The sequence below is a fragment of the Chiloscyllium punctatum genome, chromosome 32 (assembly GCF_047496795.1).
Source record: "Chiloscyllium punctatum isolate Juve2018m chromosome 32, sChiPun1.3, whole genome shotgun sequence".
Taxonomy (NCBI): Eukaryota; Metazoa; Chordata; class Chondrichthyes; order Orectolobiformes; family Hemiscylliidae; genus Chiloscyllium; species Chiloscyllium punctatum.
Genome location: NC_092770.1, coordinates 22,374,380 through 22,400,645, shown reverse-complemented (window position 1 = coordinate 22,400,645; position 26,266 = coordinate 22,374,380). Strand labels below are relative to the sequence as shown.

The 26,266-nt window shown below is 42.5% G+C and overlaps 2 protein-coding genes and 2 non-coding genes across 7 annotated transcripts in view; 1 reads left to right on the top strand and 3 right to left on the bottom strand.

Moving 5' to 3' along the window:
- Positions 1–524: 524 nt before the first annotated feature.
- rpl18a (ribosomal protein L18a) lies at positions 525–12,529 on the bottom strand. Its single transcript, XM_072551893.1, has 5 exons — positions 12,418–12,529; positions 10,384–10,563; positions 4,450–4,579; positions 2,416–2,525; positions 525–665 (listed from the first exon to the last, which is right to left on the bottom strand). Exons 1-5 carry the CDS (start codon positions 12,433–12,435, stop codon positions 573–575), a joined length of 531 nt encoding a protein of 176 aa, XP_072407994.1. The 5' UTR covers positions 12,436–12,529; the 3' UTR covers positions 525–572.
- On the bottom strand, positions 10,113–10,249 carry LOC140458321 (small nucleolar RNA SNORA68). The gene has a single exon (XR_011953478.1). It is a non-coding gene; the product is annotated as a small nucleolar RNA SNORA68 (small nucleolar RNA).
- On the bottom strand, positions 10,631–10,762 carry LOC140458319 (small nucleolar RNA SNORA68). The gene has a single exon (XR_011953477.1). It is a non-coding gene; the product is annotated as a small nucleolar RNA SNORA68 (small nucleolar RNA).
- A 575-nt stretch (positions 12,530–13,104) lies between the features above and the next one.
- The window catches only part of xpot (exportin, tRNA (nuclear export receptor for tRNAs)), a 53,025-nt gene continuing 39,863 nt past the window's right edge, over positions 13,105–26,266 (top strand). Inside the window, exons 1-6 of one of the 4 annotated variants that reach the window (XM_072551891.1) lie at positions 13,105–13,169; positions 15,127–15,249; positions 16,730–16,812; positions 17,238–17,294; positions 20,467–20,536; positions 21,015–21,233. In XM_072551891.1, the coding sequence (XP_072407992.1) occupies positions 15,190–15,249; positions 16,730–16,812; positions 17,238–17,294; positions 20,467–20,536; positions 21,015–21,233 (489 nt within the window). In that variant the 5' untranslated portion in view covers positions 13,105–13,169; positions 15,127–15,189. Of the gene's footprint in view, positions 13,238–14,254; positions 14,405–15,126; positions 15,250–16,729; positions 16,813–17,237; positions 17,295–20,466; positions 20,537–21,014; positions 21,243–26,266 lie in introns of those variants that run through there. The other 3 variants (XM_072551888.1, XM_072551889.1, XM_072551890.1) reach the window with 3 other exon arrangements.

Here is a 26,266-nt window from a genome sequence, read left to right as displayed (position 1 = left end):
AATTGTTCTTTATGTTAACTGCCAACGTCCAGTGATTAAAAGGTAGTGTGCATTTTAACTTAATCAAAGAAAACATTTCTGGATACTGATACAACGGTCATAAAACAAGAACAGCAGTTGGCAATTCAGTCTATCAAGCTTGCTCTGCCATTCAAGATGATCATGCGTCATTTTAAACATAGAAAGTAAGTGCAGGAACACTCCCTTCAAGCCTACAACCCCAACTTAATATGATCATACTGATCATCCAACTCCATATCCTGTTCCCATTTTCTCCTATATATATTGATCCCTTTAACTTCAAGAGCTATATCTAACTCTCACTGAAAACATTCTAACATAATTCCACGAACTCAACACTCCAGGTCAAGAAATGTCCCCTCACCTTAGTCCTAAATGGCATAGTGTGTACCCTTAGACTACCGACACCGGATGATCAGCAGCATCATTTCAATGCCTGATGTGATGCATTTGCAGCATACAAAAATCACGTATTGCTTGAGGAGGATGCAGGCACCAGAATCTGTCATTGACACTTTTTATTTTAATGCAGCTCCAAAAATTAAAACATTTTAGAAGAAAGTGTTTGGTCTCTTGGTGGTGAAACGTGGTTTGTGCTGTTGACGCAGGATTCTGTGTGGCAGAGGGAACTTGATCTTGGAATTCTGGAAAACAGTCAAACAAATAGAATCAGGACCAACTCAAGCTCATAAGCAGAAGAGGAGAAAGTGAGGGCTGCACATATTGAAGAACAGAGTCAAAAAAGGTGGTGCTGGTAAAGCACAGCAGGCCAGGCAGCATCCCAGGAGCAGGGGAGCCATCGTTTCAGGCATAAGCTCTTTCATCAGGAACTTTGGAGGGGGTGGGGGTTTGCTAAGGGGTGAGAACAGGCAAGGTAGCTTGGAAGGCAATAGGTAGATGAATATGGAGGCAGACGGTAATAGGTCAGACTGGAGAGTGGAGCAGATAGGTGGGAAGGAAGGTGGACAGGTAGGACAGTTCAAGAAGGTGATGCTGAGTTTTTTTTTGGAGGGGGTTTGGATCTGGGATAAAGTGGGGGGAGGGAAATGAGCAACCTGTGAAATCGACATTGATGCCATGTGGTTGGATGGTCCCAAGGCAGAACAGGTGGTGTTCTTCCTCCAGGCATCAGGTGGCTAGGATTTGGTCGTGGAGGAGGCCCAAGACTTGCATGTCCTTGGTGGAGTGGAAGGGGGAGCTGGAGTGGAAGGGGGAGCTGAAGTGGTCAGCCATAGGGCAGTGGGGTTGTTTAGGGAGCGTGTTGAAGAGATGTTCTCTGACACGTTCCGTGGGTTGGCACCTGTCTCCCCAACGTAGAGGAGACCACATCAAGAGCAACGGATACATTAGGTGAGGTGTTTAGATATGCAGGAAATTCTTTGCCAGATGTGGAAGGATGCTTTGGGGCCTTGGATGGAGGTGAGGTGTGGGCATAGGTTTTACACCTGTTGCAGTGGCAAGGGAAGATGCTGGGAATGGAGGGAATGGTCTCTGCAGAACACAGATAGGGTTGGGGAGGGAAAGATATCCCTGCTGCTGGGGTCTGATTGTAGGTGGCAGAAATGGCGGAGGATGATGCGATGTATCCGGTGATTATGGGGTGGGAGTTGAGGACCGGGGGATACTATCTTGTTGTGGTTGGGGAGTGGGGTTCAAGGGTGGAGGAGTTGTGCTGCAGGACATTTTGACCATGTGGGTGGGGAAAATGTGGTCCTTGAAGCAGGAGGCCATCTGGGATGTTCTGGAGTGGATGCAGCAGAGGCAGAGGAATTAGAAGTAAGGGATAACACTTTTACAGGAGAAAGGGTGGGAGATGATGTAGTTCAGGTAACCGTATCTGTGGGAATTGGTGGGTTTGAATTAGATGTCAGTGTTGAGTCGGTCACCAGAAATGAAGATGGAGTGGTCCAGGAAGGGGAGGGAGATGTCTGAGAGGGCCCAGGTAAACTTAAGGTCAAGGTGGAAGGTGTTTGTGAAGTTGACAAACTGTTCAACCTCCTCGTAGGAGCAGGAGGTGGTGCTGATACAGTCATCAATATGGCAGAAGGGTGGGGAATGGTGCCGTTGTAACTACGGAAGATAGACTGTTCCACATACCCGAGGAAGGGACAAGCATGGCAAGGACCCATGCAGGTGCCCATGGCTACCCCTTTGGTCTGAAGGAAGTGGGAGGATTCGAAAAAGAAATTGTTGAGGGTGAGGACAAGTTCAGCCAATCAAATGTGTGTGTCCGTGGAAGGGTACTGGTTGGGTCAGTGGGAAAGGAAGAAACAGAGGGATTGGAGGCCTTTGTCATGGCGGATGGACATGTACAGGGACTGGGTGTCCATGGTGAAGATAAGCAGAAGACCCAAATCTCTGAACTAGGACACCATGTACTTTATTAATACTTACATGGAACTGCTTAATAGCGGGCCGGCGACATTTGCTTGATGCAATCTCCTCGACTTTCATGATCTGAATGGAGTGAGCACGAGCACGATGGCGTGCTCCCATATCACGGTCTGCAAAGAATTGAAAATAAAGAACGTGTAAGAAAGCCAAAAATAAATAAATAACACCTCAATCTGCATGTACAAGGTTTTGTTCCCATCATGTATAAAACTATAGGAAACTTAAAATGCCAGTCACTCTCCATGTCTTTATACTACAGAGCCATTTGGGATCCATATTTTAATTTTTAAAGTGTTCTTATTAGGTGGCTGTGGTTACCAACAGATCCTCGTTTGAATATAGTTCCTTTGAATAAAAGTGTTGAAGACATCTCTCACTGAAGTGCTAGGCTGTGACCATCCCCAACTAAAGAGAATTGAAGCATTGCCCCTTGCCACTCGATGAGATCACCATTCCGATTCCCCAAAGCCTATCAACCATCTACAAGGTACAACTCAGGATGACTGAATTCCAACAACACAAGAAGGTTGACACCATCCAGGACAAAACAACCTACTTGATTGGCATCACACCCACAAACATTCACTCCCTCCACTGCCAACTCAGTAAGAGCAGTGTGTACCATCTCCAAGATGCATGGTCAAAATTCATCAAGGTCCCTTCGACAGGATATTCATAACCCAGGACCACTACCATCCAGCAGTGGAAAGGACAGCAGACACATAGGAACCTCATCACCTGCAATTTCTAAGCCATTTACCATCCAGTCTTGGAAATATATCATTGTTCCTTCAGTACCACCAGGACAAAATCATGCAACTCCCTTCCCTATGATGTTGTGAATCTACTTAGACTGCAGTATCTCAAGGTGGCAGCTCAACACCGCCTCAAGGATAATCAAGCTCGGCAATAAATGTTGAGAGCATTGATGCTCAGAATGACTTTAAAAGCCCCACAAGGTCTATAAATTCCAAACACCATGGGGAAAGTTGCATTCAAAAGTAACAATTATACATACATTAGACACACAAAGCTGACAAGGACTCAAACTAAAACAGCAAAATTGAGCAAGCAGTTAACACCAGATGACTGATCTCCTAAATCAAAGTAATTCTGCTATTGTGACCACATTGGGTGCATACCATAAAGCTACATGTCACTTTCAACAAACATATGGCACCCTGTTTGTGGTAGGACTTCTGGATATTGTGATCTACACAAGGGAGTCTAGGTCAGACATATGTTTTGCTTTCAGTTGTTGGAAAAGCAGGGCATTGGTGCTAGTGGTGCTTTCACATTCATAGCTCCAGGGGAAAAAAAAACAGAACTGCAGATGATGGAAATAAGAAACAAAGACAAAGTACTGGAGAAACTCAGCAGGCCTGGCAGCATCATGGATAGAGAGGAGAGTTAATGTTTTGGGTCCAGTGACCCTTCTTTTGGACAGAAAAGAAATTGTGCACAACACAATCCAATATGCTCTAGCATTAAATAGCTTTAGCTACCTTGGATATGATCACAAAGCACCACCTGGATAATACATCAACAGTTTAAAGCTGTTGAAACCAACAGTTTTAACAAATTCCAGTAACAGGAAAGCATTAATGCCTCTGAGACAGAAGCTACAGGCCCATTTTCCCTTTCAGAATTTGATGGCATGAAGGTGCATTTGTAATGTAACTGAACTGGTTGAATACTAACTTGCAAACTCTTCTGATACGCTAAGGGCAGAAAAAAAAAGGCCAGGAGATTCCCACTGAAACCTCTTCTATAATTATTTAGAGTTGATAATGCGTAGTGTTTGCGGTCACAAAACTTGGATTCTTTTCAGGGTGGGTTCAGCTGCAGAGACAGATGGAATGGATTCAGGAACCTCCCGGTGGTGGAAATCAGGGTGGCGAGAGTTGGACAGATGGAGAACTGGGCAAAGTGATTGATGTGCAGCAACAGCCCGCTGCAGCTTCAATATCTGTACTCCACATTACTGCATTTGGACAGAACCTAAATATTACCACATATAACAAAACTACTCACAGCACTGGGTGACTGCACCAGCCGTGGTCAGGTCTCTGTACTCCCTGTACATATTATGGGTTCCACTGCGAGAGTCATAGCGTAACCAGATTCCAAAGTTCTTCACTTTTTGTGGCGATTTCTCAAAAACCTGTAACAATTAAACAAGGCTATTAGTAACATTCAATGCAAAAAATCCTGGTCTCAGATCTCTCAAATTAAGAAAAAAAAACCAGACCATGCTTCCCAATCTCCTAGCTTTGGGGATATGGCTCAGAGTGATACACTAGAGTTATCAACTCTTCAGGCAGATGATTCAGTTTAGAAACTATTTGAAACAGAAATAGAATTGGAGCAACACAGTCTCAGACATATGCCAAAGATTTGAGACACATTTTTAATGCAATTGAAGTAATTTTAAAATTAGAATGGAAGTCAGAGCAATGATGAGAGATGGGAAAAACAATTCCAATATGGCTCCAAACTCAAGGTCAGTGCATCATTTTGAGAGAAAGCAGTAATCATTGAGTTATACAGCACAGAAACAGATCCTTCAGTTCAACTCACCCAATCCAAGCCCACATGATTTTTTTAAACCTCTTTTAAAAAAAAAGTTCACCCCCCCCCACCCACCAGCTCAAGGGGAAAAAAGCCCAGCCTGTTCAGCCTCTCCCAAGACTCAAACCCTCTAGTCCTGGTAACATCATTCTAAATCTTTCTTGAACCATTTCAGGTTTCACAAAATCTTTCCTAAAGCAAGGAGACTAGAATTGTATGCAGTATCGTAAAAGTGGCCTAAGCAATGTCCAGTCCAGCCGCAACATGACCTACCAACTCCTATATAAAGTGTTATGACCAACGAAGACAAGTATAATGTCTTCTTCACCACCTTGTCTACCACTTTCAAGGAACAATGCAGCTGCGCCCATAGATGGCCAGTACATTACCATTAAATGTACAAGTTCTGCCCTGGTTTGTCTTGCCAAAATACAACACCTCACATATCTAAATTAAACTCCAGCTGCCACTCCTATGTCCATTGGCCCATCTGATCAAAAACAAAAGCCCACCCCTCTCTCATTTATCTCTCCACTCTGCAGGCTCCCTACGCAGCCTGTATTTCTGAAAGGCTTTTGCCTGAAACGTCGATTTTCCTGCTCCTCGGATGCTGCCTGACCTGCTGTGCTTTTCCAGCACCATTCTAATCTAGCCTAGCGCCCCCCCCCCATCAGATCAAGATCCTACTGTATTCTGAAATGAGCTTCTTCACCATCCACTACATCACCAATTTTGGTGTCATCTGCAAACTTACTAGCCATACTTCACATTCACATCCAAATCATTTACATAAATGACAAAAAGCAATGGACAGCTTAGGAAATTTAACCATATAAAATCAGAAATTAGAAAAACTATATTCATTTCAAGACCGTGACAGGAGGCATAATTCAGCCAGTGAAAAGACTATTATTCACAAAGACATTACATGCAGAAGCAGCTCAATGTAAGTTAAAATAATCTATAGGGAAAAATGCATTCACACCCCTATTTCTTTGTTAAAATCATAGAGTTTTGAGAAGATTTGTAGCTCAGGTTGAGATTCTGGATGTAGGTTTGCTTGCTGAGCTGGAAATGAACCTGCCAGCTCAGACTGGATTAAAATGTAAAGCTAGAAGTAGTTTGCAGATGATAATAAAAAATGGCTCGTGGTTAGTGAGGAAGAAAACTGGAGATTGCACAAAGTTCCTGATTGGTCAGATGGGCTGAAGCACCAAACTAAATTTTTTTTTCACTGTAACATGGGTGTCACTGGGTATGGCAGCACTGATGTGTAGGGAGAAACTGATTCAGTTAGGACTATATTCACTGATAAAGAACAAGGTGGCAGGTGGGTGATCTTATAGAATCCAATAAAATTCTAACAGAACTACACATGGTACACGTAAAAAGATGTTCGTGATGATCGGGAAGTTTAGAACCAGCGGCCCCAGTTGAAGGGAAGAGAAAAGCCTTTTGATAGTGAGATGAGAAATTTCTTCACCCAGACAGTGATTAACTTGAGGAGTTCTCTGCTTGAGGAGACTGTTGTGGTTAAAACATTGGAGACTCGCAAGAAAGATCTATCATTTGGAGATGTCGGTGTTGGACTGGGGTGTACAAAGTTAAAAATCACATAACAACAGATTTAATTGGATGTACACTAGCTTTCGGAGCGCCGCTTCTTCATCAGGTGACTTTTAAGATCTAGATATACTTCTTAGGACTAAAGATATGGAGAGAAATTAGGAGCTGAATTAGATGAGCAATCACGATTACACCAAATGACAGGGCAAGATCAAAAAGGGCCAAATGATCGACTCCTGCGCTTCTATTCTATAACAGACAGACTGCCAGTTAAGATTTAGACCAGCAGAATTTTTTGAAAATTCAATCATGAGAGCTGGCTGAACCAGCATTTATTGCACATCCCCAAATGTCCTCTAGATGGTGGTGATTAGCTGCCTTCTTCAACTGCTGCAACCCACGAGGAGTACATACAGACACAAGGCGGTAGCGTTTCAGGATTTTGACCTAGCAACACTGAAGGAGTATGACATAGCTCCAGGGCAAGATAGCACATGGCCTGGAAGGGAACACACAGGTGATGGCACTTCCATGTATTTGCTGCCTTTGTCCTTCTGGGGGAGGTTCGAGGGTTTGAAGGGTACTGCCTTTGTAAATGTCTGCAGTGCTTCTTGCGGATGGTGTAAATGGCTGCCGCAGTGCATCAATAATAGATAGAGAGAGATTGTCAAAAGTGCAGATTGGGTACAAATCATCAAAGCTGCTTTGTCCTAGATTGGGGCATTGAGCTTCTTCGTTGGAACTGCACTCATGCAGAAAAGGGATATCAAATAAATCCTTCTAAACTAAGATATTTTTCCTGGGTAAAGAGAAGTGTATACAGTACACTAGGTATGGTCTCACATTACAGAGGTACCTTGATTATCCAAAGGATATGGAGTGGTTGGGGGATTTATTTCGCTTGGGCTTGCGAAGTTGTTCGGATAAACTGAAATTCAGTTAATTGAATGTCAGATTATCGAGGATCCTCTATTTCAATAAGACATCTTCACTCCTGTATTCTAATACTCTCATCATAAGGGTTAACTTACAATCTGCCTTTTGGATGGGATGTTGTTCCTGCACATCAATTTTATAATAAAGGTCCCAAACATTATCGTTTTAATAATTTTCCTTCCAATTTGGAAAACCTCATACTTTCCCACATTGTATTCTGCCATTTTCCTGTCTGATCACACCCTGACTGTCATGTCCTTCTGTCTAATTCCTATGTAATTTAGCAAATTAAGCTCCCTCAGTTAACTGATAACTGTACAAGAATGGTAGTAGGGATATTCCAGGTAACTACAAACCAGTGGGGGAATGTTGTTGGAAAAAGTACTGAGGGATAGGATCTATTTATATTTAGAAAAGAATGGGCTTATCAGTGATAGACAACATGGTTTTGCGCAGGGGTGAACGTGCCTTACCAACTAATAAGAGTTCTTTGAGGAAGTGACCAAGTTGATAGATGAAGGAAAGGCTGTTGATGTCATATACATGGACTTTAAGGCGTTTGATAAGGTTCCCCATGGTGGGCTAATAGAGAAAGTGAAGTCACAGTGTACAGAGTGTTCTAGCTAGGTGGATAAAGAACTGATTGAGCAACAGGAGACAGAGTTATAGTTGAAGGGAGTTTCTCGAAATGGAGAAAAGTGACCAGTGGCATTCCACAGGGATCAGAGCTGGGGCCACTGTTGTTTATAATATACAAAAATGACTTGGAAGAGGGCACTGTTGTTATGATCAGCAAGTTTGCAGATGACATGAAGATTGGTGGAGTAGCAGAAAGCATAAGGAACTGTCAAAGAATTCAGGAGAATATCGATAGACTGGAGAGTTGGGCAGAAAAGTGACAGATGGAGTTCAATCCAGACAAATGTGAGGTGATGCACTTAGGCAAGTCTAATTCTAAACGGATTTATACAATGAACGGAAGAGCCTTGGGAAACGTTGATGAGCAGAGAGATCTGGAAGTGCAGGTCCATTGTACCCTGAAGGTTGCTGCACAGGTGGGTAGAGTGGTCAAGAAGGCATATGATATGCTTGCCTTCATTGGATGGGGTATTGAGTATAAGAGCCAGCAAGTCATGTTAAAAATTGTACAAGACATTGGTTTGGCAGCATTTAGAATACTGTGCACAGTTCTGGTCACCACATTACCAAAAGGATGCGGACGCTTTGGAGAGGGTGCAAAGATTTACGAGGATGTTACCTGGTATGGAAGGTGCTAGCTATGAAGAAAGGTTGAGTAGGTTAGGTTTATTTTTATTAGAAAAAAAAGAGATTGAGGGGGGACCTGATTGAGGTTTATAAAATCATGAAGGGTATAGACAGGGTGGATAGAGACAAGCTTTTTCCCAGGGTGAAGGATTCAATAATGAGAGGTCACGCTTTCAAGGTGAGAGGTGAAAAGTTTAAGGGGGATACACACGGCAAGTACTTCACACAGAGGGTGATAGATGTTTGGAATGCGTTGCCAGCAGAGGTGGTAGAGGCAGGCACTGTGGGATTCATGAGTAGATGAGGAGCAGAGGAATACAATGTTTAGGAATTGGGCGACAGGTTTAAGACAGCGGATTTGGATCTGCTCAGGCTTGGAGGGCCAAAGGGCCTGTTCCTGTACTGTAAATTTTCTTTGTTTTTTTTTATCTCATTGATACAGACTACAAACAGCTATGCCCCAGCACTTACCCTGGTAGTAACCATACTATCAGTGGCTGGGTTGTTTTGGGCTGCTTCCTGTCCATTAACCTATCCACAATCAATACCAATATATTACCAAAATACAGAATCTTGTGTAATAATGTCTTGCATGGCACCAAATATGGATTTGGCTTTGTAATTCACAAAGATCATACAAATAACCCATTTCACCCCTCCTCTGTACTGGCTGTTAATCAATTCTCCATCAGCACTAACTCTGAGTTGGCACCTTATCAATAATCTGCAAAAGATAATGAAGCATACATGCTAATTTACTACAGCCAAGCTAAGGAGAGAGGCTGATATTGGTATAAAGTATAAACTATTAGTTTATCCATAACTACAGCACTGCATACAGTTCTGGTAAGTGTAACATTGTAAACTTGCAATTCACTAGAAAGTAGAGAACACGTGCATGGCAGTTTTAGTTGAAGAAAGATTTGATAGCTTGGGTATTTTTAAAGGACAGACGAAGCCAAGGGAAAGATACACAGGTTAGCGTCTTAAATTAGTGGATAGGCATGATGCATTTCCCTTGGCAGAGAAAAATTATACATTTAAAGCAACTGATAGAAAGAGTGAAGAAAACAGCAGCAAGGGCCTTGAACTCACTGCCAGAAGGGATACTGAGGGAGAATGCCTTCACTATATTGTCAGTAAAAATCAACAGATAAAATTTGCAATTCACAGCAAGTTCCAAAACTATCTGCCAGCATTCAATTTTACAACACATTCTGCAATTTGTAAATCCAAATCCAAATCAGGTAAAAGCTGGTCATAAAGTGCAATCTCTCCTAAGTCTGGAACAAAATTACATGTAAAATACGGATTAAAATACCACTCATAATAAAGACATTATATATCTCCACGACATACCATGTAGTACCTTCAATTTCACTTTGTGAAACACAAGTGGTTTCAAAAGGCGACAAGGTGCTGTTCATTTTTGCACACTATATAAAAAAGGCATTAACAAAGTTAAACATAATGACTTTTGGGTTTTGTGTGCAATACCAGAAAGTAAACATGGCTGTTTTGGCCACTGAACACCAGAAGTAGTAAAAACTGAAACCGGGATGTTTGAGAGACTGAAAAGCAAGATGATCAATCATTTAAACATTTGCAATTTTAAACAAAAGAAATTACCAGCCCACAGTAGACAATTTCACCAGCAGACTTCTTCAGCTTCTTCATCATTGAAACGAAGTACCAGAATCGAGACTTGGCAACAATGTGATTTGGAGCAAAAATGCGCATCCGATAGAGTGCAGGATTGGGGTCTTTTGGTGACGGCATGCGTCGCCCAATCACCTTGTACTCCTTAAGCTGAAATGTGCAAAATACAAATTAAAATACCACTCGCAATAAAGACACTATACATCTACAGGACAAACCATGTAGTACCTTCAATTTCACTTTGTGAAACACAAGTGGTTTCAAAAGGCGACAAGGTACTGCTCATTTGTGCACACTATAAAAAAGGCATTAAAGTGAAAAATAATGACTTTTGGGTTTTGTGTGCAATACCAGAAAGTAAACATGGCTGGTTTGGCCACTGGACTGCTAGATACCAGAAAGTAAACAGCACTACAGTGGCATGACAGTACAGTCTTATTTTCACTGCACCTTTGCTCCATCAGTGTTTTTTGATGGTGAATATAAAATTTTCTACCTTCACCAACAAAACAACAGTGCTGGCAACTGGAAGTTTTAAAATACAAAATACCATACAGCCAGAAATGCTTACTATCTATAGAAGACAGAAACTAGATGCATAATCAGAGACCTGGAACATGAACTTAGTTTCTTCCTCCAGCAAGGCTGCCAAATCTACTGGTACTTCTTGCAATCTCTTTTTTAATAACCAGCCCACATTTCCTCTCCATTAAACAGATAACCAGCTGAAAACTTTCTCTTTAGATGCAGCCTTGATCCACTAGTGTTCTCCCAGCATGTTTTAACATGAGAATTATGTTTGTAAATTACAAAACTTGGTACTTGGATCAATTCGGAGAAAGTGAGGACCGCAGATGCTGGAGATCAGAGTCGAAGAGTGTGGTGCTGGAAAAGCACAGCCGGTCAGACAGCATCCGAGGAGCAGGAGAATCAACATTTCAGCCATAAGCCCTTCATTAGGATGCTGTGTGACTGGATGTGCTTTTCCAGCACCACACTCTTCGACTTGCATCAATTCTAACTGAAAAGCAGAATGCAGATGTTAGAAATCAGAAATAAATGCTTTAAAAAAACTCAGGCTATGTAGGATCTGCATGGAGACAGAGAGCAAACGTTTTGTTTTTACTTAAATTTTTAAAAATACACTTTTAGACAGAAGAAATAAGTTTGTCCCAATGGCTGCAGACTTGATGAGCTGAATTTAAGAACAGGGTTCTTAAAAGCTGTATGTAAGCTAACACAGTGTGTGTATAATATTTTAAGTCCTGAAACAGTTTGTGCATTGCAATGAAATGCTGCACAGAAATGCTGCCTGCACTAATATCATATGGAGTGCGTAAAATTATTATTCTGTGGAATGCAATGCTGCAAATACTGCTACTGCATGGTACAAAATAGCATTATCTCCCGACTATTAATCCAAGCACCCCAGTAATGTTTTGCTGAATACATAACTGGCAGACGGTAGAATTTGAATTCAATCTTAAAAAATAAAAAGAACGGTAATTAAGTGTACAATGACGATTGTTGGAAATGCCCGTCTGGTTTACTAATATCCTCGAGGGAAAGGATATGTCTTTCTTACCCGGAATGGCCTACATGTTGATTCTTAATTGCAGCCTGGGCAATAAATGCGGGCCCAGCCAGCAACGCGTAATGTCCCGTGAATGAAATAAAGTGAACGTGCAGTTAGGTGTATTTCTATCCCCGGCTGCCTATACTGCAGGTTAATGTAAGGTTAGTGCTGACTGCAGCATTGAGATCCACTCCTTGCTCCCAGGGCCCAGCACCACCACATGGGCTACATCCCTCCCTGAGCCACGGCGGCCATGTTGAAGCGACAGACATTAACAACCCCGCTACACAGACGCCGGACCCTCACAATCCCCTCCTCTCCCCCGATCGCCCTTCGCGTTACAATCGCTCTTCACTGAAGGACTGAACTCCCCCAGACACCCCGCCCCGCCGCCGCCCAGAGATGCCGCTCGCACTCCCTCAACCTACGACGCCCGATGCCTTCATGTCGCCGCTCGATCGCTGCCACCGAAAAGAGGACGTGACGTCACTAGCGGCCCAACTTCACCTTCTCCGCCACCAGCCGCCGGAAGTGACGACGCTTCCCCCCCCGGCAGCGGCCAACCGATAGGTGATTGGTCTAAATGCCCCTCACTCCCTGATTACTATAAGTGAGGCGTCCTAACGCTGCAGGTGATTTGTTTAGATGCCCCCCATAAATGCCTGTCGGAAGTGAGGAAACGCGGAGGCACCTCGATGGTACACGGCGTTTGATTGGTCCCAACTCCACCAGTTAGTTGGAGATAAGTATGTCACACTGCAGCCGATTGGTCCGGTTGACGGAGACGGTCTATCATCGTTAAAGAAATAAAAGAGAAAGTAAAGGAATACCGCGTTGTAAAAAATGAAATTTACAATATTTTAAAATGTAAACAGTTACAATGGGTCAAACAGAAGTTAGTTTTACTCAGCTAAATCTGCAATCCTATTATAACAGTTTGCACCAATCAGGTCTGCGTTCTCATACAGCTTCATGTTTTGTCGTGAAAACCCGCCTATCATCTTCAAATCGATCATATTCACAAAATATATTTAAAAATACAATTTAAACCGATTCCTTCAAGTAAAATTAATTTTAACGGAATCAGTTCCGGGGGTCATGACCCAAGCCATTGCCCCGTACTTCCGGTGGAGTTGAAGCCGCGAGGCGGTGGCGCCGGCCCCGGGGAGCGAGGGGGAAGGTAAAGGAGGACCACCCAGGGCTGCTCCCCGTCCATCCTGAACCGAGCAACAGGCCCATCCCCTCTCCGTGGGTCTCCTCCCATGCACCGTCCACCCCAACAGTCACCCAACTCCCCCCCCCCCCCCCCCCACTCCCGTCCCCTACCACCCAACCCCCCCTCCACTCCCGTCCCCTACCACCCAACCCCCCTTCCCATACCACCCAACCCCCCCCTCCACTCCCGTCCCCTACCACCCAACCCCCCCCTCCACTCCCTTTCCCATACCACCCAACCCCCCCCTCCACTCCCGTCCCCTACCACCCAACCCCCCCTCCACTCCCGTCCCCTACCACCCAACCCCCCCCTCCACTCCCTTTCCCATACCACCCAACCCCCCCCTCCACTCCCGTCCCCTACCACCCAACCCCCCCCTCCACTCCCGTCCCCTACCACCCAACCCCCCCTCCACTCCCGTCCCCTACCACCCAACCCCCCCCTCCACTCCCGTCCCCTACCACCCAACCCCCCCCCCCACTCCCTTTCCCATACCACCCAACCCCCCCCCCCACTCCCGTCCCCTACCACCCAACCCCCCCCCCCCCCCACTCCCGTCCCCTACCACCCAACCCCCCCTCCACTCCCTTCCCCTACCACCCAACCCCCCCCTCCACTCCCGCCCCCTACCACCCAACCCCCCCTCCACTCCCGTCCCCTACCACCCAACTCCCCCCACTCCCTTCCCCTATAACCCCCCCCACTCCCTTCCCCTATAACCCCCCCACTCCCTTCCCCTATAACCCCCCCACTCCCTTCCCCTATAACTCCCCCACTCCCCTCCCCTATAACCCCCCCCACTCCCTTTCCCCTATAACCCCCCCACTCCCTTTCCCCTATAACCCCCCCACTCCCTTTCCCCTATAACCCCCCCACTCCCTTTCCCCTATAACCCCCCCACTCCCTTTCCCCTATAACCCCCCCACTCCCTTTCCCCTACCACCCAACTCCCCCCTCCACTCCCTTCCCCTACCACCCAACTCCCCCCACTCCCTTCCCCTACCCCCCACTCCCCCCCCCCCCCCCCCCCCAAACTCCCTTCCCCTACCATCCACCTCCTTACTATACGATGGATGTTATTAAACCTGAAATGTTTAGGAAAAGGTTTATGAGGATGTTGCAAGAACTGGAGGGTTTGAGCTACAAGGAGAGGCTGGATAGACTGGGGCTGTTTTAGCTGGAGCTTTGGAGGCTGAGAGGTGACCTTTAATAGTATATAAAATTGAGGTGCATAGTTAGGGTGAATATTCAAGGTTTTTTTTCCTCCCGAGGTAGGGGAGTCTAACACAAGAGGGAATAAATCTAAGGGGGAACCTTTTCATGCAGAGGGTGGAGTGTGTATGGGATGAACTGTCAGAGGAAGTAGTGGAGGCTGCTGCAATTACAACATTTAAAAAGGCATCTGGATGGGTAGTTGAGTAGAAGGGTTGAAAGGAAAATGGGTCAAATGTTGGCAAATGGGAGTAATCAATTTGGAATATCTGGTCAGTATGGACGACGAGTTGGTCTGAAGGGTCTGTTTCCATGCTGTACAGCTCTATGACTAAGTACTGTTGGTGTGCTGACAGCTTTGAATAAAAGCAGACTATCCTTGTCTTGTCCCTGCTTTCCTCCACTCTTTTCCTATTCTGCAGAAATATGAGTTGCTGATGCTTCACCTTTAAGGATTAATTTCATGTTTTCACTTGAATAGGAGCTGAGATACACTTGTCTCAGGAAGTCAGGCTATTGCATCATACTCTGTAACAGCATCCTGTCTCAGCAAAGCCACAATAACTGATTGGTTTTCAGCTAGTGATAATATTTTACATGGTGGGCAAATAGAATCTGTAGCAAGATAAAGCACAAATCGTTTCTGCTGAGTTTTGTTAATGTATTTGAGTATTCGATGTGCTTTTTTTTTAATTGTTGCTATTGGCAGATGCGGAAAGTCTGTAAATGGAAACAGGCCAAACCTACCTTCAAGAATAGGTAAACGGCAGCAATGGATGAACAAGCACTTTTGGGTTTGAACCCAAATGCAGATGCAAGTTTCAGACAGAGGGTGAGTTAAACAACTCTAATTAAAATACCGGTTAATCAGTTTTGATTTATCTAGGGAGGAATTTGATATTTTGTCAAGAGATGCAGGATGTTAATGTAACACAAATGGGTGACTAGCACAATCGGAATAGAGGAACAATAGGCTTGGTACATAGAGTCTGCTGCACTGTTCATTGTGATTGTGGCTCATCTCATTGGGTGCTGTTTCCCAATCCCATTCTCAAATCACTTGTTAGGTTTATTGTCTAGAAATCTGTCCATCTCTGACAGATATACTCAATGAAACAGTAACAATGAACCTGAATATTCAGTAAGCAATGAATACACCCAGTCCCCAGCTTGCAAACAGGTCCTGTTTTAATAGGATCACTTTATATTCTTCTGAACTCCAGTGACTGCAGGTCCAATTTTTCCTCAAAAGTAATCCCCTCACTCCTGAAATCAGTCAAGTGAAAATTTGTTTCATTATCTGTGCTGTACAAAATTGCTTTTTCATTTGTCTACATTACAATCGTGACTGCACTTGAATGGAGCTCATTGTGCAGGGCTTTGGGGCACCCTGAACGACATGGTAATTTGCACCGTTTGCATTTGCTGATGACAACTCCATAGAGAACACACTCCCTGCTCGTGCAATGTTTGTGATTTCAAAAGTGCTAGGTAGCTGCTGTATCAAATATGACAAAAACTAAACAAAGTCAGAAGGAAACACAACATTGTTTTTGCTGCTTCCAGTTACTACCTCTCTCCTCTTCAGACCATCCCCTGTCTTGCTCCCTTTTTTGTATTCACGTTCTTGACATCCTCAAGTGCTGAGTTCCAAATGGGACCCAGTACTCTAGCTGGTGCTGACCTAGCTGGTGTTGAACTAGTGTTTATCTATGTTTAATGTAACTACCTTGTTATTGTATGCTTTATTGAAGAAGCTTAGTATCCCACGTGCCTTCCATTTTAAGGCATTCTCTGGAAGGTTTATACGTGATGGCTAATTCTCATGGTATCCTTTCATTTGCTGTGATCACAGGGAAATGGAAGGGGCTCAAATATAGTCCATAGGAAAATGGCTTTGCTCCCCATTAGAAATTAGCACCTAAGCATCCAAGTGACCTGATGGATAAAAGCATCTTCTGTTTTAAATTTCATGTACAGAAAGGTCCTGGGGCTGATTATTCGTTAGGTTTGGAAAACGTATCTTGGACAGGACACTGCCCTTCTATATCTGGCCTCGGTACCATCTCTCTGTAAACTGTGCATTTCAAAGCTCCAATGTGATGTCTTCCAGAGTTAAATAGCTGGCTGACAGTTACTGTCTGGCCATGCAGATGATTATTGGTCACTTAAGAGCAAGCCTACATCTGTAACCTATGGAGGTTCTGCATTTCGAAAAGTGACCTTTCCTTTCCCCTTGTTTGTATCTGTCTGCTTAATCCAGGATGAAAGTGCTATATTAAAACTGTATTTTCTCTCAATCCATATTCTAGGCATTGGCATATTTTGAACAGCTAAAGGTCTCTCAGAATGCATGGCAAGTGTGTGCTGAAGCTTTAGCACAGGGAGTATACAGGTAGGAATTTGCAGACATTTCTACTCACCATTGTAGCAGAAGAGAGTTTTCCTTTGATTTACGAAGCTTAACTGGTGTGCTAGAGACGAATGGGTGGGAAACTGTGCATACTTTGAATTTGGGGTGGGTGAAGTTTATGAGCAACTAGTGCTGGATCTCAACAAGAAAGCCGCTAACTGGAATTACAGAAATTGCTGGAATATCTCAGCAGGTCTTGCAACATTGGTGAAGAGAAATTGGTTAACGTTTTAGGTCCAGTGATCCATCTTCAGAACAAATCTGAATCTGAAACATTAACTCCGATTTCTCTCCACAGATGTTGCAAGACCTGGGATTTTCCACCAATTTCTGTTTCTGTTTGATTTCCAGCTTTTTTATTTTAGTTTTTGTTTTAAACTAACTGCAGTTGTTTTTCTTGTCCACAGTGACGACCATGTAAAGTTTTTTTGTATTCAAGTATTAGAACATCAAATTAAATTCAGGTAAGAGTGACTGTGCTATATATAGTGTCTGCCGGTTTTCTGTTTCAGAACACCCAAGGTGTGAAGTGTTGGATTGGAGCCTGGTCTTCACAATGTTTATAAACAGTTATTTGCAGTGACATTGATAAAACATATATTCTGATTCTATGGCTTCTGTGGGGAAAAAAAGGGGAAACCCCAGTTAAAACGTCCACCACCACAATGAAATATTTTAAACAAAATGTCTACTGTTGTTGTTTTGTGATTGGGCAGTACTGCCTGAATAATTTTGTGCCAATAGTTCTACTAAGATAAAGTTCACTATTGTGTTATTCTTTGTGATACCTTGACTGGTCTCAGCTGACTGTGTCAAACTGCTCAACACCTTTTTTTTCCCCTCTTTAAAATGTTATTGTTTGAAATCTGGCTTCCTTGTATTTGCCCTGGTGAGTACATTGTGGAAAGCTTTGCTAATGTCTGTCTCTTCAGAAATGTTCAATTCCTACAAATTAACATTTTCTGTTTAAATTGATCTTACTTTGGAATTTGTAGGGAAACGTTTTTATAGAAATATAAGTAGTCTTTGATTATGAATTAACAGTGGTACATCGCAGATGCAGGCAGTGCTGAAATTGAGATCTCCCTTGATATTACTAAAGGGTCTTGTCAGAAAGAGTGTAATTAGTGGAAGCAATACAGAAACTGAGAAACATCCATGAATGTTACTTTTTATAGTATTTCTTAAAAATGGCTCTGTCGATTCTAAAATAAAACACATCTTTGTCATTTTTTAAACTTGTGAACCTATGGTAAATGCACCACTTGAGAATTTGCTTTCCATTTAATACTTACCGTATATCTTTTCACCATCTATAAATCCAATCGCTTATCTGCGGCTTTAAAGAAAAAGGGAAAGGAAACTGCTGCCTGAAGTAAAAGTGTGCACTGCAGCTGTGCAATCTGCCATGTTTGCCAGTGGCAACATTCTCCAGGATTGCATTCTGCCATGTGTGCACACAAACTGTGGGCTTTTATTGTCCATAACTCTGCGTGTTTTTTATAATGCATTGTATCTATGGATATAAGATATAATAATGGAACCTTTCACCCTGCAATTACTAGCACATACTATGCAGAAACTGCACTGCCATCACTAGCATTGTGTTAATGCATCTTTTAAATAGTTTGGAATTTTGTTTTCTTATTCATTTGTGGGACTTGGGCGTCGCTGGCTGGTCAGCATTGATAACCCATCTCAATTTGCCCTTGAGGAGAAGGTGGTGGTGAGCTGCCTTCTTGAATTGCTGTAGCCCACTTGTGTGGGTTGACCCATAATGCTGGTAGGGAGGGGTTTCCGCAGTCGCTCTTCATTGAGTGTATCTAGATTTCTAGATATTAAAGATAACCTAAATGACAGAGCAGGTTTGAGGGTTCAGTGGTCTACTGTTCCTATTTCAGTGTCCCCAAGAGGATTTTTAACAGATTAAAGAATTTTCAACTGACAGTAGTATTAGTAACCAAAGGACACATTTTAAAATAAATGTCAAAAAGTGCCTGGACCAAGAGAACAGAATGGGAATTTTTTAAATTTTAACTCGGCAAATTCTAATCTTGAATGTCCTGCCTGAAAGGGTGCTGGGAGCAGTAACTTTCAAAAGGGTATTGAATAAATTCTTCCAAAGTAAAATAGAAGCAGAGCTGTGAAGAGACCGGACAGCTGCGGAGTAAATTATGCCATTTCAAAGAGTTGACCAAGACACCAAATACTCAGTGACTGTCTTTAGTTTACCGTTTCTGATTATGTTGAATTTGTTGAGTGCAGTTATAATCTTCTAAATCCACTGATTCTGTTTTAGTACAGTGTCGTGAACCTTTACATGGTAGGTATAGATATTCCAATAGCAGCAAAATAATTACTAACTAAACAAATCTGATGCCACTGTTTTCTGTATATTTTTTATTTTGCCTTTTTTAGTATTTAGTGTGCTGCTTTTTGTTGATTTTAGGGAATGTGTGACAGTACCTTTATTGTAAGAGTATAAAGGTAGGAGCAGAAATCTCAAGGGTCTGCTTGGAGGCTGTTGCCTATTGCAATAAGCCCCACACAATGAAATAACTTTTTTATAAATCCACGACTTAAAGATAAAAGTGCTCACTTGTTCGAAGAGATCTATGTATCTAAGATGCCATCTTTCAGTACTGAACTGCAGCTCAAAGTAACAGATAATAGACAATAGGTGCAGGAGTAGGCCATTCAGCCCTTCGAGCCTGCACCGCCATTCAATATGATCATGGCTGATCATTCCTAATCAGTATCCTGTTCCTGCCTTATCTCCATAACCCTTGATTCCACAATCGTTGAGAGCTCTATCCAACTCTTTCTTAAATGAATCCAGAGACTGGGCCTCCACTGCCCTCTGGGGAAGAGCATTCCACACAGCCACCACTCTCTCTGGGTGAAGAAGTTTCTCCTCATCTCTGTCCTAAATGGTCTACCCCGTATTTTTAAGCTGTGTCCTCTGGTTCGGCACTCACCCATCAGCGGAAACATGTTTACTGCTGCTGGAGTGTCCAATCCCTTGGATTGTTTGGAAGAACAGGGGAATTTTTGCTGGTGTCCCAACTAATATTTCCCCACAAAGTAACTAAAGCTGATTGGTCATTATGACATGACTGTTTGTGCGAGCTTGCTGTGCACAAGGTTACTGCTACATTTGCTGTATTAAGTAGTAATGGTGTTGCAAAAATTATGCTTTGTCAGACATGAACTGCTTTGGGATCCCTGTTGAGAAAGAGTCAGGGTTGCTAAATCTTTGTTATCCTTCGGGGTGTAGGGGCACAGACCTCCTGCAGATAACACAGAAATGTGGTAGCACTGTAATAAGGATCCCATTGTATTGCAAAGAGCCACGTAATCTGTTGGGATTAGTCATTTTGGGAGAGGAGAAAATTGAGAATGGGCCAACCTTGTAAGTGCATGGGTCCACGCATAATGGGTAAGTTTATAAATGCAAGTCTTTAGTAACAAAATAATCCACGTGTAAAATGTTGATTCAGGTGTAACGTCTGACATTTTCAAAATGTGATGTATTTTGTGGTACTTCAATATAGTCTCCTGCTGCAAGCTACTTAAATATTTTACTTGTCCTATGAGCATAGTGCACAAAGTCTGATTTGGTTTTTAACTTTGCAGGTATGCTGCTCTGACTGGAGCACAACAACAACTTATTAGACAAACCATGATGACATGGCTTCAGGCTCAAGTGAGTTCTGCTATTGTCTTATTTGTCATTATTACAGTGAACAAAATTCTCAACTTTGCATGTGGCCAGGAGCACGTGAATTTTCAAAATTGGTTCTGGTTCCCACAAGCAGTTAAGTTTATTATATGGAGAAATGGGAATTGGGGCTAATCAGTATGCTTTCTAAGAGCAGACAGCAGAATGGTGGGCTGAATGGCTTTCTTATTTTTCCAAGGGTAGGGGGGTAGTTTTGGGATGCTGACTGATTCTGTTACCTCTTTGCAAAATTGGGGTCTCCTCAATTACGCTTCAACTAAATTGATTTTTGATTTCACATCATGTCACATGCTCCAGATTCTGCAGGAGGGAAGTCATAACATCAGAGTTTTGTTTTACAGCATGGATGAGAGGTCCTTGGCCCATTATCCTTTAAAAGTCTGCTTTAAACACCATTCTCTAAACACTGAATCCTTCCACGTTTGTCTTTTATCCTCCACAGACAGTGAATCCACATCCAGAGAAGACTTTTATCCGCAACAAAGCGGCTCAGGTCTTTGCTATGCTTTTTCTAGCGGAGTATCTTACCAAGTGGCCCAAGTTCTTCTTTGACATTCTTTCAGTTGTTGGCCTTAATCCACGAGGAGTTGATCTCTACCTGCGAATTCTAATGGCTATCGACGCAGAAGTAGTAGATCGGGACATTGTTCACACAGCAGAGGTAAGAACGGTGAGCACAATTTTGACCTTTTGCTGGAATAATCTGTTATAGCTTAATTTCTACTCTAGTCTGTGATTGACTTAGACAGTTGTGATTTTGTGTATAAATTTGCTTGGCAATAGTCAGTGGATTTATTTTTGCTTTTGCCCTTGGGATGTGGGTACCATTGGCTTGGCCAGCATTTATTTTCCACTTCTATTTGTCCTTCGAAGTTGCTGATGAGCTGTCATTTCTCTGCCTTCAGTGTGGTGTAGGTATTAGGGAGGGAGTTCCTGGATTTTGACCAAGTCACAGTGAAAGAACCACGCTATCATTCCAAGTCAGAATGATGTGCAGCTTGGAGGGGAACTTACAGGTGGTGGTACTGTCGTACATCTGTCCTTGTCAGAAGGTTGAGCTTATGTTTTTGGAATGTGCTTTCAAAGGAATGTACAGCTGCTTCTGGAAGCTAGTGAAATTTAAACAATTGTTTACCTTTGCGCAAAATAGCTTCTACTTTTACATTTGAAATAAATGTTGCTGAGGAATTGCCAATTCTGGTTACACTGCTTGATGCTGATTTTTTTTTTGGCCAATAGGAATTTCACATTGTATTATTCCTAGATTCCAAAACTGAGCACTTGAGAAATTGGAAGGAGGATCAGGCACCATTATAACAGTTGAAAAATCTTTTAGGTTTTCAACAATATTTTAACTAATTTGAATTGGAAGCACCATAATTTAATATCAAACAATTGCTGCATTGATCTGAAATAGGCAGGTAATTGACATTCTAATTCCAGTTGACTTTGATTTATTGTTGTCACATGTACTTAAGTACAGTGAAAAGTTTTGTTTTGCGAGCAGTACAGGCAGAACATAAATGAGGGCATCCAGATCATAGTGTGTTTCGGCAGAGCAAGGCATATAAAGTTACAGCTACGTAGGAGGTGCACAAAAGCAAAATCAGTATTAGATTTGAAATTGGAGAGCTCCTTTCAGTGTAATAACAAGGAAGAAGCTGTCTTTGAAGCAATTGGTGCGTTTGATCAAGCTTCTGTGTCTTCTATCTGATGGAAGAGGTTGTAAGAGAGTATTACTAGGGTGGGAGAGATTTTTGTTGACAGTCTTTCGGGCGGCACGGTGGCACCGTGATTAGCACTGCTGCCTCACAGCACCAGAGACCCGGGTTCAGTTCCCACCTCAGGCAACTGTCTGTGTGGAGTTTGCACATTCTCACCGTGTGTGCGTGGGTTTCCTCCCTGTGCTCCGGGTTCCTCCCACAGTCCAAAAATGTGTAGGTTAGGTGAATTGGCCATGCTAAATTGCCGTAGTGTTAGGTGAAGGGGTAAGTGTAGGGGAATGGGCCTTGGTGGCTTGCTCTTTGGAGGGTTGGTGTAGACTTGTTGGGCCGAAGAGCCTATTTCCACACTAAGTAAGTAATCTAATATTTCCGTGGCAATAGGAAGTGTGGATGAGGTCCATGGATGGGGGTTTGGCTTTCGTGATGGTTTCCATAGTTTCTTGGTGGTCCTGGGCAGAGCAATTGCCATACCAAGCCATTATGTAGAATGCTTTCTATGGTGCATCTGTAAAAGTTGGTTCAACTGAACACATTCAAACCAAAATGAAATTTGACAGACCATAAGTTTCACTTTGTAATTTGAGTACCATAGTAATTGGACATTGAACATATTGATTATTACACAAAATGAAAAATAAATGAATGATGTTACACTACGCAAGAATTATTTGATGTGGTCTCATCATAAATATCAAAAGCTAATATTCAACCTACAGATCAGCTAGTTTAAGGGTAACCCTATTTCTAGCTTGAAAGTTCCTGTTCAGTGGCTGGCTGTAAATTGGTTCACTCGGTGCTATTTCCTAGTGTCTTTTCCTGAGATTCTTAAACCACGTTAATGCAGTTCAAATTTCCTTTAAACATTAGGATGCGGAAAAGGAATTTCTGGGACTTTCCAGCATCTCTTCTGCCCGGCATGTTTTGGAGACTGCTAAACTGCACTGCTGCTGTAATGAATCTTTATTTGAATTACCTGCTCCTTTCTCTGAAAGAAATCTGTATCTTCACAGAGCTTGTGGATGAATCTTTCTGAAAGGATTTGTTTCTCTGTCCTCCTAAGCTACAGGACATTGGCTGTTTCTAGGCAACAGCCCAGGTTTTTTTCCTTCGTTCTGCCCTTTTTAAGACATCAAGCTATATCTCTGTAGGGTTTTAAAAAGGCCTCATTTAAATGCATATAACACATTTCCAGGCAACTTAGTACCGCGTTCAGAAGTGTAAAATAAAGCTAATTTAATGTTCCCCCTGAGTGCACACATTATGTATAGCTTTAAGTTTGATTTTGTTCTATAATTTTGACCCCTTTAGAACTCCAGTTTGTGAATAATGATAAAGTACCATGAACTACCTTCATAAAGTACTGACGGGACACAAATGCTAACAGAAGCATACCTCAGCACAAAGCTTTGTGAAAATGGGCTTGGAAGAACTGATGAAAAGAAACATGTTAAATGCTTAGAGATTGGATGCATTGCCTCTTTTCTTGTAATTTCAAGTATAAATGTGAAAAATGTTATGGCAAATTTCAAGGTTAGGGCTAAGATTTTTGAAAACCATTAAAATCTCAAATTTGCGCACCATTTGTTTTATGCCACCTACTATGAAGGAGCAATTGTTGTGGTATTCCCTGGTAATGGTGCTGTGGCCACCCAAAGGGCATATTACCTATCAAACATGAATAATACTGTGTGGCACATATCTGCAAGTTGGGATGTGTCAGCTCATATCAAACAATTTATTTGCTTTCTTAAAGTAACTGAACTGTGAACTACTTTAATCATGTATGGCTTCTGTCATTAATATTGGTGGTGTGGCAACTTATAAACTTTTCACTGTACTTTTCATGTAAACGTACATGTGACAATAAATGTCTATTCTATTCTAATGGGCAATGTACTGACCCTACTAAACTACCCCATACTTGCAAAACTCAAAACCTAACAGAATCTCAGTATCCCTACAGTGTGGGAACAGGCCTTTCGGCCCAACAAGTCCACACCGACCCTCTGAAGAGTAACCCACCCAGACCCATTCCCCTACCCTATTTTTACTCTAAATTTACCCCTGACTAATGCACCTAACCTCCACATCCCTGAATACTATGGGCAATTTAGCATGACCAATTCACCTAATCTGCACATCTTTGGATTGTGGGAGGAAACCGGAGCACCCGGAGGAAACCCACACAGACGTAGGGCGAATGTGCAAACTCCACACAGTCAGTCACCTGAGTCTAGAATTGAACCCAGGTTCCTGACACTGTTGAAGTAACAGTGCTAACCACCAATCCATCATGTCGCCTCTGTAATATTAAATGTGTTATCATGATAAGGCAATATTCGCTGAGTGTGATAATTTTAAACTGATAGTTTAATACTTATCAATTGCGGCTTGCAATGTGGTTCATTTAAGCTCACTAGAAATTGGCGATACTCTGGGACCAATTCTCTGCTCTGAGGTAAAATGATAATGTCAGGCATTGTACCTTTTATTGAAACAGAAAACATGTGGAAGATGATAGCTGCCTGGTACGTTCTTGATGACAGCATTTTGATCAATCAGTGTTGACTGGCCATCATAGTCAATCATTTGACTATCATCATTTTTCTCGTGCATTGCAGATTGATGCTCCCTCTGAAGTTTGACACTCTTGGCTGTCCTGATGAGTGCAAAGTCCAAAAAAAACTCACCCTTGCTTTATCCATGAGCAAATATAATAACATTGAAAGTAAAAATCTGTTGGGTTCAAACAAATTTAGTTGCAGTCCAAGTCTTTATTTTTCCTTTCCAGGAGCAGGTGAGGCTTGAATCCAGGCCTTCAGGTCTAGAAGTACCTCTGTACCACAAGAGGGCCCTACAGCAGTCCAAGTCAAAGCTCCCACTGAATCTGAAACAGTTAGAGTCATAGAGATGTACAGCAGTTGTCGGAGTTCATTACCCCTATGTTCAGCGTCATGTGAATAGTGTCTTGGTATAATTTCTGAAGTCCTCGATTTAAACATGTCTTTTTTTGTAAGTGTGGTCTTAAAGATCTGCTGACCTTGCTGTAGCTATGGACTCTAGAGAATGCAGCATTTTTTCTCATACCTGAGCTTCCCTTCATCTGCAATACTTCCCTGTACATTTTTTAAGTAGTGAAGGGATGATTTGAAATATGACTTCCAAAGATTAAAGTAAGATTGTTAAACACAGTACCTTTCTTTTTAATATATACATCAGGACCGCTGAGTGAGGGAAGGGAAGAGATTGCAGTGGCTTTTAATATTAATTTTCACATCTTACTGGCCATAGGATAAGTGCCAGAGGACTAGAGGGCAACTAATGGGTTCCATTATTCAACAAGTGCCAAGGATAAACCAACGAACTACAGGCCAGTGAGTCTAACACTAGTTGTAGGAAAACTACTTGAAAATATTCTCAATTACAGAATTAATCTCCACTTGGAGAGACATGGCTAAATCAAGGATAGTCAGCGTGATCAAGCTGTCAGATGGGCTGAAGAATTGCAAATGGAATTTAATCCTGAAAAATGAAGTGTGATGCATTTTGGGAGGAGTAAACAGTCAAGGTAGTAGATGTTGGATGTTATGATCCTAGGAAGCAGAAGGGGACCTTGGTGTGCATGATCCTTGGATTCTTGAAGGCAACAGAGCAGGTGGATTAGGTGATTAAAAATGCTTTATTACATACCTGCCTTTATTAATCAGGCATTGAATACAGAAAAAGGAGGCTGTGATGGAAATGTATATAATGTTAGGTCACAACTGGAGTACTGTTTGCTGTTCTGGTTGCTACACTATAGGAAAGATGTGATTATACTCAAAGGGTGCAGAGGAGATTCAGCTCCTCAGCTGAAGTGAAGCAGCTATGAAGAGAGACTAGATAGGCTGGTGCAGGTTTCCTTAGAGCAGGGAAGGCTAAGGGGGAAACCTGCTTGAGGTTTACAAAGGTGAAGGACCTAAATGGGCTA

What these genes read in the sequence shown, in the direction of transcription:
- rpl18a (XM_072551893.1), bottom strand. An exon ending in AAATTGTCTACTGTGGGCTG is followed by an intron (nt 4,580 to 10,383) that starts GTAATTTCTTTT and finishes TAATTGTTACAG; the next exon opens with GTTTTTGAGAAATCGCCACA. An exon ending in TGGTGCAGTCACCCAGTGCT is followed by an intron (nt 2,526 to 4,449) that starts GTGAGTAGTTTT and finishes AATTCTTTGCAG; the next exon opens with ACCGTGATATGGGAGCACGC.